Genomic DNA, 18,335 nt, shown 5'->3' on the forward strand with positions numbered 1-18,335 from the left:
ATCCCGTACGTTTCGAAGACTTTACAGATGAAACCGTGGACGGAGCTCCTATTGAATATGAGTCGACAGATTCTGCTAGGTCGGAGCAGTCCGAAGCGGGTCGCGGCAGGCTGAGGGGTGCTGGTGGGCCTCCTGACAACACGGAGCGACCCCTGGGAGCCCCACTAACAATGCCTCCTCCATGAGTTTCTCGTCCACCCGGCGAGAACTGATGAGACCATAGACCTTCGTAGGATGAATGCGGACTAGCGCCAGCGAACCAGTACGTGTCTGCATGCCAAATAGGGTAACCCAATATGACGAAGTGGTTTTAGTCAGCAAAAGCAGTATATTAGTGGATGTAAACAGAGGTTATTACGAAGGTCGTTATTATTACGTGCTATTTGCATCTCGAATGAAACTCAAATTGTTATTCAAAAAGTTGATTTTCCTATATGTACGACTCAACGTAATAGAAATGATGTTGAGGCTGGTAGCCGTTAGATCACTTGCGTAGACCATTCACTATATAACTTTAACCGAAGATGGTGCAGTGGCAATCCTTAAATACTTTCATGATTAAGTTCAGCGAGTGTCAGCTATGCGAAGTAGAACATTTAAATACAAAACACTTCTCGAGTAACCGCTGCAAAAGCAACGTTCGAATTGCTAATAGAGGTTCACAGAAAACAGTAACGGAAGACTTAGCGGTACCAAAGAAAAAAGCACCAAATGATGCCACTCGATCTGACTGACTGCCAGTCTCCTAAGCCAAACATCTAACGTTTCAAACCAATCAAATATATGCATTTACTGACCGGTCATAAAAGCACTGACTGGCACTAATTCTAGTCATTTTGCTTTCAGGTTCCACAGAGTGTGCGTACCTGTTATCGTTCATAGGCGAACTAGCACGAGGAAAACAACATCTACCATATCAGAAAAAGCTACGACAGGAAATTGAGACGTTATCAAAGTTGGCCATTGATCGACCGAATTTTTTTGCAAGGTTACATGTAACGTTTAAGAAAGGGATTCACAGCTTCCGATAAACCTTACCCTTAGTGTAGTTACTCCAGCACCCCCACCCCCACCCCCCAGCGTAACACTAGAGCGATCTCTAGAGTCGGAAAAGCGAGCTCAGTTTTTTTGTTCTGGTGTTACGCAATAACCAATGGTCTATTTTGCTTTTGTTTTCATACAGCGACTGATTATTTCAACTTTCTAACGAAAACGTCACATGTATAGAGTATTTATTTCTTATAAAAAGTCCTGAGTATAAGAACGGAGCATATCCTCTAGAAGGACTCAGTGGCGTAAATTGGAAACTACGAAATACGGCTATCATAGCGATACTGATAGAAATAGCAATACTTTAATTAGAACGCATAAGTATACCTGCATGCAAATCTTAAGTAGCAGAGCACATGAAGCACTAACTTGAGACAGGAAAAACAAATCCGTAGATCAACTTGATAGTTGTGCTAACTTCAGCAGCTGTCCTTTACAGTTTGAAAGGTGGCTGTTCTTGAAGCTGAGCATCAAGTTTACACTGTAAATTCTACTCATAGGCAAAAATTGCAAATGGCGAAGTAGCAACTAATAGCCTTGACAGGCATAGAGAGAAACGTATGAACTGGCAGTATCAACCCTGTTAGATATCCTTCTGTTCTAATAAAATGTCGGGAAACTCTTTAGTCTTGTACAAATTGAAAGCTCACGAAGAGATTGATTTGTCAATATGCGGTCTGGAATAGGTGCAATGCTACTTTGACGGTATGCATTAAGCGAGGGTGTGCTGAAAACAGTTGCTATAATATATAAGAACGTCTTAAGTTACGATTGAAGTCGTCGATTGGATCAAATCATCACTTTGCTAAATAAATGACGACCTAATATCATATGGTGGGATATGTTAACGGAAACACTATAAAACTACTGCCGAAATGTGATGGAAATTGAATGGAGTCAGATGCATTAACGTCAAATAACCGAAGGTCTTACCTCGGGGTGGTGGTTGGCGCCTTCTGTTGTAGGCCATACTCGAGACTACATCAATGTTTGCACAACACGACTCATTGAAATTTCCATTGAAACCTGAAATCACAGCCGCAGGTAAAATGAGACCTAACATGAGCATACGCGCCTTAGATGTGTATAACGTTTAATCGGAGATCACTTTTTAAAATCCATGCTATTTCCTGCTGTTCGATGGCTGAGTCAGGCCCTCGGTACGCGCTGCGAATGACGTCGTTGGTTTTCTTAAGTTGTTTCTAATAGAGGTTGTTCTGACTACTAAATAACCAAAGTAAGCTTTAAAACGTAGCTGTTTTTCAGTGATTAGAGCTAAACACTTCTAGTTATTTCTCAAGTTCGCAGTCTTGAAGCTGACAGGAACCATAATGATGATATTCAAGCTTAAAATCATGAACGCCACAATGCGCGGAGTATCTTTGTCGTCGCCGCCGCCGCCGCCGCCGCCGATGTCATTATCTGCCAGCAAAAAAGAACACACAGGCCAGCTTACATGATGCAAGCTTATTTTTTGCGTGACCATAAACACATACGCAATATTGTACGATCCCGTGAACGTTTCTCTCTTTTTCCAGAGCTTGCACAGAGCTATCAAAACACGTCTATATCTACTCATCATCGTCACCAGACATACACACCCCGAGCTTGATAAAATGCCAAACCGACCGGCCCGCGAAGCCCACGCTTGGTTATTTGAGTTTGCCTCGTCTACTGCATCAGGATTAGTCACCCCTGTTCTTATCTATTTAATCCCCTTTGTATTTTCTGTTCCGTACCATCCACACCATTTTCCAGCCATCCTGTCCGCGTTTCCCTTATTATCCCTTTAAATCTGTTCGCTTCTTCACGAGTAAGTGTTTTTCTTGGACTCGGTCCACTACAGTTACTGTTGCTAAAGGCGCCGGCACCGCTTCGTGCAGTATTACTGCTTTACTGCTCCTAAGCATTACTATCGCCCTTCGCGATTCAGCCACGTCGTCCTCTTTTAGCCTTTTGTCCAGTGTTCGTCTCACCGAAGCTTCTCGTTGATATACATGTATATGCGTATCTTTCTAAATTTATCCCGTCCTTGATACGATCTTGCCTCGTAGCCTCCGTCGCCAGCTCTGTCTCCCTCTATGCCTTTCATACTTTCTGAAAATCGTGTATCTACATTAAGCTATAACAAGCTAGGAACCTATAGACAAGCAACCCATAACCAGAATCAATTTTTCTATCGTTGACTGTTTGTCCTCGTTCTCTTTCTCACCTGATTCAAATGCATGGATAGCACACTGCACTGCGTTTAGCTACTCAAATATCGTTCTTCGACTTTTCAGACATTGTCTGCCGTATGTAATACAAGTGGTTTTATTTGACTGACTGGCAAAAATAGTGACGGAGCACAATTCCGGATCTGTTCCGTCACTTCTATTTCAATGACACGAGATCCCACATATTCCCGGAATCGGCATCTGGGATAAATAGGGTGGCTTAGTTTTTAATTAATAGCTTGCAGAAGCCAATCGTCGAACTGAACAAAGAACCGGCTGTGTACATATCGTAAAACGTACAAATATTTTCAACAATCAGATTAAGTAGGATATAGATTCGAATAACAAAAACTCTATCTCTCAAACTTGAATTTGTAAAGGGTCTACAGCAAAAACAAGTCTGAACAGTGGTATATAATATCGGTGCTCTTTCCAAAAACAACGTCTCTAATTTGAAATCGTCCCGTGTCGACATACGGTGTGTCAGCGGTCTGACGAAATAGATAAAACCAAGTGATGCCGAGATGACTTACTCTTCGTTCCTTAAATTCAGGACGATAAAACAGCGTTTTTCACCCAAGGCAGAATCTGTAACGTACCAGCCACTCTCAGCGATCGGATCTGTTCGAGCACTGTAGACAGGACGGGGCATCGTTCAAGTCTCCAATGGCCATGCATTGGTTGGGATCAAGAGCAGACCTTTAACAAGGGCTTCTCCAAACCTGACCAATGCATTGCATTATAGAATCGCTGGTACGCCAGACATCAGTCGATGCTACTCAACAATGAAAAATAAGAAAAATTAGTTTCTTTCGTTTATAACAACCCATAGCGTAAAAACTCATTTTGGAAAAATGTTTCATGTATGTATTTACTTATTGTTTGTGTTGTTTCTTTTTGTGGCCGTTAAACGGGAAATTGAGCAGATGACAGTAAATCAACACATCTGGTTATCGACCGATCAAAGTAAAAACGATTCCATAAAAATGGCTTAAAAATAGTGGCCTGGACTTCTAGTTTGGACAGCCGTCTCAGCTGTACAATATATAGTATCGCTCAATACCTTGCGTAAGGTTCAGGAATCTTTATGCATGATTGATACAAAAATAATTTGTGCTATATCTGCAAAAAGTACCAAGTCAACAAGTGGCTTTAGCTATTTTTCCTATACGAGTGGAAACGACCAGCGTCCAGCAATCGTTGCTTGAACAGCATTTCGATGCATCATCCATCCAACGACACGGCCCAAGCGCTCCAGATCGGGACCCCTTACCGACTCAGCTTGGACCTCACTCAGCTCGCTATAATCACTGCGTCGTTGACGCATCGTTCAAGAATAGATCTTCCCTTTACTCCATAGTCGAGCGCCATTCTTGCTACTTGCTAGCGCTAGCCAGCGCATATCAACAGCGGGATGAATAACGTCCTGGCGCACCACGGTGGTTTCGGTCGTATCGGTATCGTCGTTACCAATACGCGCTAGTCAACGCAAGTCAAGTAAAACCCAACCCGACCCACCCCGTCAAACTCGCCTGGTGCAGTGGCAGTACCAAACACCCGTCACTTCATTCTAACAGCGGTTACGATCGGGTACGGCTTATATTGGCGCTTGCGCCTCCTTCAAGGGGAAACCACGATTGGTGTCCACGGTGGCTCCATCAAATCACTCCGGAGCTCGCAACGCCAGTTTTTCCGCAGGTTCATAAGTCTTTCCGGCTCCCGACCACTTCTTCATAATAAAATGGTGCCTTCTCTGTCGGTGTTAGGGCAAGGTAGCCTGGAATGGAATGGAGGTAAGGGGAGGGGGAGAGGGGAGGGGATGTGCGAGAATTTGAAGTGGACGGAACCCAGACACAAGCACCGCTAAACATCTGCTCACCACAGAAGTATTTGTTGGGGGCCGTACATTAGAAATTATTAAGATAATAGATAATTCTTTTGAAAAGTTTAGCAAAATGCACCACTGTTAACAAATATGGAAGTCATTTGCCGTATTCGTATGAATCGCTCAATAGACGTTCAAGGTACATTTTAAATTTGTAATGGAAGTCTAATGATTATCGAATGAAGATTGACCCCGCTATTTGGCGTAAAATATAGCTAAAGTTCTATTGCTTTGCGCAATAAAACTACGCAATAATTTACTACGTCCATAATGAACTTCTTGGAATTAAAGAAAAAAGCTGCTGGTTTTAGATTTGCTAATTTTTCTTTGTTAGCTGTATAGTAAGTATAATAATTATTGCAACAAGCGACTTGGTGTAAACCGTAACACTTTTTTTTTTTAGTTAGCAAAGGTCGCCGGCCGAGTAGTCCTGAAGATCCGATATAAACTAAAACTTCGGTAAGTCTTCCACGCAATAAGGCATTTTCTTTGCCGAATTAGCTATGCCCATTGTAGTGTAGTAGCTCCCAAGGCATTACCTGCTATCTTTTTATGTTCTTCTTGTCGGCTACGTTTTCGCAAGTGTACATTTTATTAAAACGCTTCAGGATTGTTCCAACAAAAGCCAGCAGTGCTTTGTAAAATGCCACATTCCGCCCTAGCCGCATTATCAACTAATCTAAAACAGCGTAGCTGGACGGTTCCACCGTTGCTATAAGCTTCGTTTAGGCAGTGCCCACCACCATCAATTCATCTCAATATTGAGCCGGCATTTCTCGCCGTTCCCTGTTTCTATTGATCTGGCTTCTATTGCAAATAGTTGTGTCGAGGTAACGGAATTAGTTTGACCCATAGTACTAGACGGATTTCTAGGAAGGCACGCTCCAACTTACGTCTTCTCGAACCCTGCCGACTGCCTGTCCCGCTGTGTATTCTGAAATTCAATCGGTAGCCTCCTTGGCAGATTATAAACATCGCTTTAACAACTACTTGCGGTGATTTCATCTGTGAGCAAGTCTGTGGCAGAAAGCTAAAATCGTCTCCCACACACATCAATGATCTGAAACATGTCTTACAGAGTACTCTGTAACAACGATAGCGATCTGATGATCTCTGTACCGCTTTCAGTGGCCGCACCATAAAATCACTACGCCCATTCACAGATCAACTGTGCCAAGAGGAAAAGCTTTATCGTATTTAACGGACCAGCAAGACATCGATAAGGCTTCCGTTGGCCACAAACAAATTGACAACTATTATAGATAGACGCAAATTGGTTGAATGAAAAGAAAGGGGAAAAAAACATTGAAACGCATTTCCGGCCAACGTGCCAAAGGCCGAATAGAACAGTAACAGCAAATTTTTGATCCCTTGCTTGCATGTAGCGATTTATTAACATACGTGCTGTTTCGTACGCAAATCCAGTGTAGGTATTTGCTTACGTCGTATTCCGACATTTGCCCTCCTTTTTATTAAGAGGTTCGTTACGTCGAATAAATAAAGTAGTTCGAGCGTCAATCAAGTGGGAAGTTGTAATCATATTGATTAGTTAGTAATACACTCTCGCCAATCCAACCCCAATTCTGATTCAGCTAAATTGGCCTTTTACTTAACTCGGGCCAATCCCGTAGTGTTCTATATTCACGGTCACGCTATGAACATCGCTGGTAGGCTTCAACGGAGCCTGACACACGTCTGTCAAGTGAATCTTTGCAAAGTATCGCCACAATCTTTACACATAACTATACGTTTCGGCCTGTGCTAAGCAACGTCTCATCGGTAATCGAGCTGAAGTGTTCAGCGGCGCACCGCGGAACGCAATCGTTCATGTTTTTGACAGGAAATTGCCTCTGCGCATACTTCCAGTAAAATCTATTTTGTGAACACGGGTAGTATTTGTTTAAACTACGTACAAGCAACATCGCAGCGTATACGCAGATAGATCAATCGATGATGTATAAAACTGACGGTCAGCGCGATACGATGACGCCATACTTTACAGAGGTTTCTACGTGGGGTGGCTGTTTGCTCATATCATTTGGTTTAGCCGAATCAGACGCGAGGTATTTGGGTATAGTCAATAATAGCAATTAGTTTGATTTCGTCTGTGCACAGACAGTGGAATGACGCTACCGACTGCCTAAGTCGATAGCGTTAGGAGTGAGACCTTTCAACGTTAACAGCGTCGTAGTGGATAGTTTTGTCTGCGACAAAATGACAACCAAGACCATAATGGGTGACAACGAAATGCACGATCGACTAAACACTAAGCGCTCAGACATTTTCTCAAAAATCACTGAATATCAGCTGAGACATGGAGCTACGGCGTGTAGGAACGATTTCGGATGAACGGTGGCACTCTCTACCACTCACGATTTAATCCGATCCTCTAATTTAGTTACAAGAGCTAGATAAATTAGAATAGAAAACAGGCAGCCACGCAGCTTCCAGTTATATGGACAACTTTATTTGCGGTAAAGTCTGGAATAATTGAAAGAAGTGGTTAGTCGTCTGTGTTTGTGGGAAGACGTTCGCCGAAATTTATACATCTCCGAAAGAAGATTACGTTGCGATCTTTGCAGTTTCAACGCACCCGTTCTGCTTGAAGTTCACCGCGGATACCGCCGAGAACACTGTGTAATGTCTACTGAAAAGGTCAGTGGCGAAACAACCTGTTCGACGAAAATCGTATCTCCGAAAAGTTTGCAAAGCTCCTCGAGGCTACTTCGTTTTGAATTGACGTCGAACTTACTAAATCGATGCGCGCCCACACTAAATCAAATGATATAAAATGCATTTAAGACGTCTCATACCGTAACTATTGTCTAGTATTTACAGATATGAAAACAGAATGAGCCGTAACCTAATTTAATCGACCATCAGCACTCCGCTGTTTTGCAATATAGCTCGGTTTTGCCGAGGAATACGTTTCGAGACTTCGACTTCATAGAACCCGGTCATACTACAACCATATTTTATTCATTGTGGTAGAAACGAAAATGATAATTTCACACTCTCCGGCACACTTGTATAAGTGTATAATTCATCCTTTCCCTGTATTCTTTGCCACAATAGCGTCTGTATCATCATATCTATCATTTGTAAGCAGCGTTGTGTCTGCCACTAAAGAGTGCTGGCCCATTTCATTATGACCGTACACGTCGTACGAGCATCCACCCATCCGCTCTCTCGCACACAAACATACACCCTAATATTAATTCTAATCTTTGTCCATCTCCTCCTAGCACTCGGTCGCTGTGATCACCACAGGCAATACCAAGTCGTAGGAAAATCAGGGAAGGTAAGGTCACATGGCAACTTGCCAGTCGTGTGCTGTACATGAGTGCGATGTAGCCTGCATCTGTCAGTTATACGATTGGCCTCTCCTGATATTCTGGCCGATTCGCCTAGAGAGATGTGGCTATTTACCATCCGCCCATCGACTCTATCCTGCTGCAGTTGAGCTTGTTTGGCTATTGGCTGTTTCACTGGTCCATGCTTGTAACCAGCTCAAAATGGCTAATTCAGCCCTTTGTTTTTTGTTTACAACCCTCTTATAGATTCCGCTAAAATTCCCTTTATTCGATAGATATGCATGCTCGGTAGTACATCTATAACTAAGTATCGGTACATCTCGTGTGCCTGGCACAATGGCCACTTAACAACAAACAAATCACTTCTTGGGTACATACAGCCCTTGACTTCTATACTCATTCATCGTTTCTCTATTGGGAAATGAAACATATTATACGATATCAACAGAACAGCCGCTGCTATATCGTCGCCGTTGCCCGATTGGTATACGCTGGTCAAAAATACGTTACCTACAGATTCGCGTTTACCCACTCATAACGCAGTCAACACGCTACGGTGCATCTGCAACATAATCGGTGATGATGAGATGCGTTATCTCGACACTGACACCTGCCACCAAGCCCAAGCGCGTTTGGCACTGCCGATCTACATGACGCAAGCGCCTCGCTAAAAGAAAATTATAAGTAGCATCATAAACAGAACAGAAGTCCTTGTCTGGGTCATTATGGTTGGCGATAAAAGGAAGGGGGTACCAGTAGACTGCAGTCTTGAGCACACAGTACGATCTAAAGCTAGAGATAATTGGGGTAATCGGGTCTTTGAAGGGTAGTAAGCGTAATGTTGCCATCCACTCACTATACGATTAACACGTTTCTATAGTGACGTCAAAAAGCTATGAACTTTACTAAGGGCTGTATTTATATCTGGCAGTTTTTGATTGTTTTGGCTAAGGGCACACTTGCTATTCTCGTGAAGGGTTGTATATTTCGTGAAATACTTCTCACAATAGCTCCTTCTAACTGTTACACGGAAGCCAAGCAGGGAATCAGCTTTTTGGCCAAAGTTGTAGCTTCCGTTCTGGATCGATGGTAGAATGCCTCTTCTTTTGGTAGCAAAAATCGCTTCTGTGAATCACTGACGGCGAGATGAAAAAGGAATACAAGTGGACAAAAACCGACGGGCCCGCACTTAAAGGAGATTATATCGATAGAGCTACCGTTTTGAGCTTTTTCGATAGAGAGGCGACTGGATTCCATCATTCGGTGTATTCGATTCGCCTAAAAAGGGCTACTGACCAGCTTTCTATGTCCCTACCGAAACACATAACTCCGATCATTATCGAAAAATTTAGAGTATCATTGACTGTCTCGTTATGTTGGGATGGACACTATCAACAGTAAGTCAAACGCTTCTTGAGAGAGATACGTACGATATTTTTTAGCTTGGTTTGTTAATGTAAAACGAGGGTTTTTCTATGCACCTATAAATCAAATAAAAAGCAGAAAACGATTATCATTGGGTTTACAACCGCATACCGTACCACCGGCTAAAAGTTATAGACACAAAAAGTAAATAGAACGGGCTCTTTACAGTGTTGCCAAGCAAACATGGCTCTATTTCTGATAAGGACCATATCAAGTATCCAGCCACTCATCACCTATCCAAGTCATGTATACGTACACATCTGATTGATGGCGTGTAGGGAATCGTATGGGACAGTTGTATTTATGAGGTTTACCGACAGCGAAGACTGTTGTCGCCATAGTTGTTTTGCCTTTGAACGATATTAAAATACTGGCAACGAAAGTCGTTCGTGAACAGGGGGTAGTGACCCCCAACGGTCCCCCCCAACACACTAAAACCGTGGCATTGAGTTAAATGCATACTGTGCTAACAGATGCTGCATATGGACATTTACCCGATCGTTTCGAGAAATAAGTGAGGAAATTAGCCACATCTATTTAATCGATCGTTGGAATACATATGCCACTTATAAATAGCACGTTTGCCACATTCTATGCCCGAACACAGTGTTGGAAATTATAGATTATATTAAAATGCTCTGTAGCCTTTAGGAAAGACTAGAATACATTTGTATCAAACGGTTGTGAAAGGTGAAACTTTGTGAATTCTATATAAATGCCCATATATACGAGTACAAATCTTTTTAGATGTATATGCGACTGAGGTTTTTCAAGGGCAAGAAAAAGTTTCCAAGCAGGTTCTTTCCTTTCGCACTTTAGAACAAAAATCTATTGTCTGTACAAGACGAAAAGACTCTAGTCAACGTTATGCATAGATTCGCCTGCAGGTTACTTTCGGTTTGTTAGCAGAAAGTTGTTAGCGAGCCTAGTTCTTTCCATGTTAGCAGTGTACGCGAGCCTGGATCCGTCATCCGTCAACCCGTTGTTTCGTCCACACAGAAGGCTTTACATTTTACCGTCGCTGTATTTTGTCTGCTCCCAGCGTCTCGTTCGCCGCATACTGTGTTCCAAGGACGCCTAGTGGCATCAACACAAAAACCACATAATCGTAATAATAGTGAGTAGCATATTCCAGGTTCGAGCGGGCGAACCAAACAACGAGCTAGCCGGAGACATGTGGGCATACGTATACACCAATACAAAAAGTAGATGTCCTCTGCTCCATGCTGTCGTCGATAGCGATGAGCGCCTGCCGGCTGTTGCAGGTCAGCCCTTAATGCCCGAGTCGAAATGAGTGTCGGCGATAATATTGTCCCAGTTCGCTGCTTAGTTACAATCCTGTTTTGGTTATGGTGAAGATGGCGTGACAGCCGCTTCGATAACGACCGCTCATGCCATTCTCCCGCGGCTCGTTTTGGACGAATCAAGACGCTGATTTCCCTCCTACCTTCCTTTCCTTCTGCTGACGCTACCATCAGCAGCACAAGCATCGTAACTCACCTGCTGGTAGTCACCACGAGCTATTGAGCATGTTGCCCCTTCCTATCCGCTCACCTGGGGCGACGCTGTCCTACAACAACGAAAGGGTCGCCAGTAGCTTTACTTATACTAAATGGTACAACAGCTATTTCTATAAAGTCGCTGTAAAAATCACAGATAAGACTAGTGGCGGTGCCGACACTCATTGCCGCATTTACTCACTTAAATCTATTCCATATTAGAGCAATGATGGTCGACGAAATTTGGTCGGCGCATGCTAGTGCTTCGTCCTTTTTCCGCTTTGACCGAAACAGAAAATGTTCCATTTGCGTACGCAGACACAGCAACAGACACATCGACTGAATAAAGATTCACTCGATTTTACTACGGGCAATTGATGCGTACGCATTGTGAAAACACAATAGAACATCTCGCACGACAGGGGGGAAACTATGAAGGCATGTAGTGATCTCGCCACTTGAAACGACCATGAAGCGCCATGAAAGCAAATTATAGCAATGATGAAATAACGTTCTCGACCAGGTACACATGGAAAAAAGGATCTATAGACAGCTAAAATGTCGTCTGTGTTAGGTCAGTCTGAATTCGGCGCTTGCTTTTGGAGAGAAATGTATGGCCAATATAAACACGCAGCACCTATAGACTGTTTGTTTAAGTAATGATAATTGATGGGCGATGACGTGATGGAAGGGCGAATCCGAACACAGTGATAATGAATGAGCAAATAGACGAAAGAAGCTACCGTACAAGCGGAACCGCTTGTGCGCGAACAAGGTAGCGATACCTAAAATTCAGGATAAATGAGCATTTTCAAGTACACAATTAGGCTTATCACCTGATAAGACACCCTGAAGAAGGGACGTTTTTAGCATTTAGTCGCATGTCAACAAGAGAGAGATTAAGATAAAAATCAATCTGGCGTATGACAATAGCAACGAAGGCCAGCAAACTATCTAAAATGACCCCATTTCCAGAAATCTCTACGAGAAAATTTAACGCTTTCAAACAATAAACACGCCAGTTGTATACACGCGTATCGTCGGCTAACAGCTCATTCGTTGTAGGGAAAGAACACTTTTCTATCGGGTTGAAATGCCAGCCGTACTTTTAAACGTCTAAGATTATTTTTGACTCCTCCATGAATGTAACGTAGGTGATTTCAGAGCCAGGTAATCCGTCCAACTGCAAATCATTTTTCTAAGCATATAATAAAACAGTGGCCTAATAAAACAATTATGGGTACATGTTCATCTAGCCGAAGTGGTGGCGTCCCATTAATAACTATTTTTCTGTCAACGTTGTTTATCAATTGCAGCACGATCTGCAGATATACTGAGATTGTACTTAGGTTTGACATGGTTCATGATTGTGCTCAAGTTTTTTTTTAGTGTTTTTTTTGCTCCCGAAGTACAGCAGCGAAGTACCAACCGATACGAATACAGTCGAGGCTGTAGTAACACTAGCAAATGAATAATTCCAACCGGGTCCATGTTTAGCGTAACTGGACGGCAATAAAGCCAACAGTATACATTGGAGCACCAAGGAGCATTACAGAAAATAAAGCCATTTAGAATTTAACCGATCGCTGTCTTCTTAACAGCAGTGCCTTATCATTTTATCTAGTTCTTAAAAGCTGGCAATCACTAGCACTGTCTACTATGTCCGACTGCACTACGGCGGAGTCTTTTGAGAGGGGGAGAGAGAGAGAGAGAGAGAGAGGGCGAGAAAAGTCGGCCAAAATCGGTTGGGGCCTTCTTAAAACTCAGCGCAGCAAATATTTAGCTGGCTTATCCTGGCTACTGTGTAAATACATTTTTCACACATACAGCTGATTCTGCATATTGTAGGTGCTACCGATGTATCTTCCCTTAAATGAATATTTCCCCAAGGTTACCTTCATATCGGTTTATAGCCAAGTAAATTCGATCACCATCAGCTGTCCAGCACGGCATCGGCCTTTATTAGAACGCTGACAAATTGGATACCAATAGAGTTAACTAATCACAATGAAAGGATTTGCTGGAAAGAAAATGCCAGCATATCTGACGTAGGCAACTCTGCGGTCAGGCGACGACCCACACTGAAGCCGTACAGCGGTCTTACGAGGACCTATACCAAGCCCACATCGTACTGCAATTATGCTTCTATTTCCATTCAGTTCAAAAGTTTCTACATATTACGAACACTTTCACTTCAAGTTTATGGAATGGCGGCATCATTTGGTCGCCAGGTCTTGAGCGCCAATTGATAAGTGCGGAATAATAGAAAAAGAAAGGTAACAACGATTCATGCCTTGTTTTCAGCTCGGGGAAGAATGGAACTGTTTCCCTTGCACTTATTGGTTATAAAGCATTAGTTGTGTTTTTTTTTTGTGCAGCTTGCGCTCGGTGTAAAAACCGCCATAGGCTGCAAGCAAAACATTACGTACCAATGGTAAACTATATATAATCAAAGTATAGTTTAACATATGTGACAGGCAGATGTCCTGGATTGCTTCCTTCAATAAACGTGGGAATGTATGCTGCGATATAAACGGGATAGTTTATAATGACAATGTCGGATAAATATGTGTATATATCCACCAGCTGCGTGTTACATTGTTTATATGTAATCGTATCAGCATGATCTAGAATCGATTATCGGTAGGGTTTGAGTCATCCCAGTGAAACCCGTATCATACTCTCAACGTGTAAAAAAATAGCACTCAAGTAGTTTGCTTAGGTAAATTAAGACTGGAACTTTAGATGTGCGGCTTGCAGTTACACGCAAGGCGTGGACTGGAATACAAAATTCGTTTTTATTAAAAAGTTTTATACTTATTCTTCAAATTCAAGTTATTACATATAAGTTATTCGGTTATTATTTTATTCAATCATCGTGTGTCGATTCTTGGAATTCATTGATAAACGTCACGGCTTTTACTTCTGTTGCTACTTCATCGATTGTTACTGTGCACGTACAAGCATTTGTATCGTTCTATTCTGCGCAGGGTGGCGACTTGCTGCCCACTGTCTTAGTTATGGTAGCCTCGGCATGCCCCATCGGCGGCTGTTCCCTAGATTCCTTTGAAGGCTGCACTAACGTACATACCATACAACGGCAAATCAGTGATAGGTTACCGCAGTCGCGTATCCTACAAAACGAGTTGAATGGATAGTCATTTGGACTAGGTTTTATCTCGCGTCACACGTTGCCTGGTTTCTTTTTCGCTACAAAACAATACAGTACCTGTGCAGACTTAGGTAGGTGTAAGCCATAACGCGACGCAGACATTGGCGTCGTAGAGTCAATCGGGTTCTTGGGCATAAAAACTGAATTCGTTCTGGCATTGCCATTGCATTATATGCGGGTCGTGAATATTAATCACTAGATGCTTACTTTCACTGCCAACAATGTTATGGATGGAGCACTCAAAATAGTGCTTGCAACTCTAAAAAAAATTCTAATTTTCCAAGACATGTCTGCTTCGTGTCCTTTGAAATGACCCTTGATCAAGTAGCTAAGCGTCACAAATGGCTGTCACCTACGCCATAAATGACGAAAAACATATACATCCCAGAGCTGTGAGCACCTTTCTGCTGACAATCGTCACAGGAATATCGATAACTATCATACATGTTCGAACTAAAAGCAAAGCGACAAAGCGTTCCGAAAGGCGAAGCTGATAACATCCAGATGATGCAATGGCCAGTTCTCGCTCGATGTCCATAATCAATCAGTAGTATTTGATTAAAAAAAAAAACAATATATCTTCTATGGATCGTGCTGTTGGCATACGACCCTTTAACACAACCAAATAACAACAAATAATGGTAATTCAATAATACATGAGCCTTGGGGTACTGCCGTCATACTAGTTCACTTAGCTGTACGCTACTGGTTTCTGTTAAACTAGCAGACCTTATTTTTAGCTAGTTTTGTGCACACGAATGCGATACATAGGCAAAATATTGACGGGCAACGGGATATACATTTCGGGCACTCGTCTCCCACACGACGGATGATAGTATGCTTGAATAGTGAGTGACTCGATGGACGATCACATCACTGCAGGCCGTTACCAGCGAAACTAACAGCGGTCGGTCCATTACCAACGTCGTGCCATCCATGTATGTTCTTGCGATACAAGCGAAAACAATGTCAAAGATTACTTTCACTGTTGACTCTAAGGCAAGGCGTCCTCGATATATGTATACGACCGGCAAATGGCTAGCTCCCACTTCAACGAATTTGCTATTTTTTGGACAGCAGTTACCGCTAACACGAGCCTCTGCTTAGCTTCTTAACTAACTGCTAGTGCGCAGTAATTACACGGATGTATAGTACCAGTAATAAGAACAACAGGCTGCTAAATAAGTATATATTGCCTTTCCTAGTTCAGCTTCTTTTTGCGAAGTAAATTTCTTTAATGGCAGTACTATTTAGTGTATGAGTAGCTTCTGTTGGGAATGTCCGTTCTTTCGTGATTGATTTCGAACCCTTTTTGATCTCTGTGTTGATTGATCATCCAGTCAACGAAAGCGGCCACTGTTGACTGGCATTGTGGCGCTGCGAGATCAGCAATGCAGCATGCAGGTCATATTAAAGATAGCATATATTTCATCTGGAACTATACAGCTGTTCATTTGAAGACCCAGAAACCGGCCGTTCCATAGAGCCGGCACTTGGTCACTTCTCATTTGTTCTGCGGCTCAGTGTGACAAATTTAGTTCACGGAAAACAGCTCGCTACCGCTCGCCATTTTGCTGTTGGAGAAAGACTGGCGTCGGCCTCAGGCAGCTACATACAGAGTCACGTTGAACGCAGACGGAACTACGAACGCAGTAATTTAGAGTATTACACAGAATTACAACGCGTCACCCATTGTCAATGTCAAAGATGATGAGGTCATTCTGTTTACGTAATCTTCGCTTTGTTTAATCTCCCAGCCCGCATACTTGGGTCATCCGTTAATGGGTCAACCCAAACAAAACGGAGGGGCGCTATCTAAACACTTCGTGGCAAAGTAACTTTCTTTAGTTTCGATCTAAGTTAATTTAGCAATAGCGATTCGATTTTTTCGATAAGAATTTGAAGCATTTTGTTGAAAAAGTATGATGATTTAATGGAACACAATACATGACAAGTTTACTGAAATAGGCAGCAAAGCCATGTTTATAGTTTCAATATAGTCACCGCAACGGAGCATTGTTCTCATTCATTTTACTGGAGCAACTAGGTGTAGAGTTTAATGTGATAATCGATCGGATTTATGACTAGGTGTAGGAGAATGCGCTTACTAAGTGCGTCTCCTAAATGGCTAACCTTATACTACGACAGAACAAATCATGACTGAGCCTTGCGTAAACATGTTACTAATCCAATGATCCCATACCTACAGTGTCCGGGGATTCATTCAGCTGAAGTGCGACCTTAAGAAATCCTTTTTTGAATGTGATTTTCGCTGTTGTTTTGAAACAATTGGAGAAAGCCCTTAGAGGGCTGCTGATAGTGACACCTTTTACACACTGCCGATGAAGGACGCCGAAAAGGTTGCTTACACTCTAAACTACTTATTTTAAGGTAGTTACAACAACGCGATCTAGTACAGGTCGTATATCATTTCTCAGTCACTCGGTCTCTCTGTAAACATTAGTAATACCATTTCTCTGCTGGAAAAAGAAATCAAGCTTTTTGTTGACACAGCCTTCCTCGATTGCGATTCTATACTCAGTGTGCCATAGCGTGGCAATGCTTTACATTTGCCAAATGACGAACAGTACAATGTCTAACTCCCTAGCCAGGCTTATCAATCCGTTTCATATCAGACAGACACACGTGGTTAGTCGTCTTCTGCCTGTTCCCGTTCGGTGATTCCTCTCTGGATTATAATAAAGATGATGCGGTAAATGTACCAAGGCGTATCCAACAGCTATAAGGTCACAATTAGCACGGTCTGCCACGCACTTTTACTAGTCCTGGCCACCGCAGCTATATGAATACCCTAAAGATATACTTGGGCCATTGATAGACAGCGTCAATGACAATCAGTAAACATGTAAAATTAATGAAAGGATGATGTCCATAGGCACGTCAACAGACATTAGAACAATATCGTGCCACGGCGATTGCAATTTATTGTTCTAGTGCCATTCCTCAGCGAAAAGCATTGGGCCAAGTCAAAGGTTATTCCAATTCAAACGATTTTGCCCGTTGTACGCGTGCCAGCAGTGTTACAGTCAGGTTGAAGACGCTGTGAACGCCACAACCTAAGTCCTTAACCTATTTCCTAATCTTCTTGAAAGGTAAACGTTTCTTTCGAACAATTTCGGTGTACATCGATGGAATTGAGTAACGATTGGACACCACACACAATTCAGTTTTCAAAAGTAAGATTAACCTATATGACAAGACACTTCAGTCACTCTGCGTCGGAAAAGCAGTTAGACAGACGGAGACAAACGCTAAATTTGCTAGCTACTTCTAGATGACTTGTTTGCTTTCGCTCTGTATTAATCCTATCCCCGAATTGAATGCTAGTATTAGTGATCGACGTAGTGATTGTTATACTACGGCAGTAAACGGTAATCCAACTTATACTGCGAACTTTTACGAAAGTAACAGGCAAAACATAAACGACAGCAAACAGCAAGACGTCAGTCGATCTGCTGACGCTTCTTTTTTCGTGCCGTTATTTTCATCTCTGCCCCAAACCGAAAGAATATTCCAACGGGAAGCAATCAACAAAGCTGAATCGCTGAGCTGCAATCGTTTTGGCTGTTAGATCTTCGTTGTTAATGCTCCTTAAGTTGTGCTCATGTTAAATCTGCAACAAATAAGAAACCGAATCCTGCCCACCGCTCGTCCCTTCGTCAGCTGGACCGACTGACTGTGTCAATGATTCAGGCAAAAATAGGACAGGCGACCATACAGAAGCCGTTGCACCGGCGCTAATGGCGCTACCGG

At 42.6% G+C, this 18,335-nt stretch overlaps 1 protein-coding gene and 1 long non-coding RNA gene across 17 annotated transcripts in view; both read right to left on the reverse strand.

Annotated features, from left to right (window-relative positions):
* LOC111247460 (uncharacterized) overlaps positions 1 to 18,335 on the reverse strand; it is a 36,190-nt gene that overhangs the window by 14,922 nt on the left and 2,933 nt on the right. For 5 of the 16 annotated variants that reach the window (XM_086985130.1, XM_086985133.1, XM_086985134.1 and 2 more), the window contains exons 2-3: positions 1,984 to 2,076; positions 10 to 270 (exon numbers count right to left, since the gene is read on the reverse strand). In XM_086985130.1, the coding sequence (XP_086841256.1) occupies positions 10 to 270; positions 1,984 to 2,076 (354 nt within the window). Of the gene's footprint in view, positions 1 to 9; positions 271 to 1,983; positions 2,077 to 3,799; positions 3,819 to 3,865; positions 4,042 to 6,044; positions 6,172 to 18,335 lie in introns of those variants that run through there. The other 11 variants (XM_086985138.1, XM_086985139.1, XM_086985141.1 and 8 more) reach the window with 6 other exon arrangements.
* LOC147757044 (uncharacterized) lies at positions 2,083 to 3,792 on the reverse strand. Its single transcript, XR_015324882.1, has 3 exons — positions 3,263 to 3,792; positions 2,790 to 3,147; positions 2,083 to 2,472 (listed from the first exon to the last, which is right to left on the reverse strand). It is a non-coding gene; the product is annotated as an uncharacterized LOC147757044 (long non-coding RNA).

Source organism: Varroa destructor, unplaced genomic scaffold (genome assembly GCF_002443255.2).
Source record: "Varroa destructor unplaced genomic scaffold, Vdes_3.0 BEIS01000003.1, whole genome shotgun sequence".
Lineage (NCBI taxonomy): Eukaryota > Metazoa > Arthropoda > Arachnida > Mesostigmata > Varroidae > Varroa > Varroa destructor.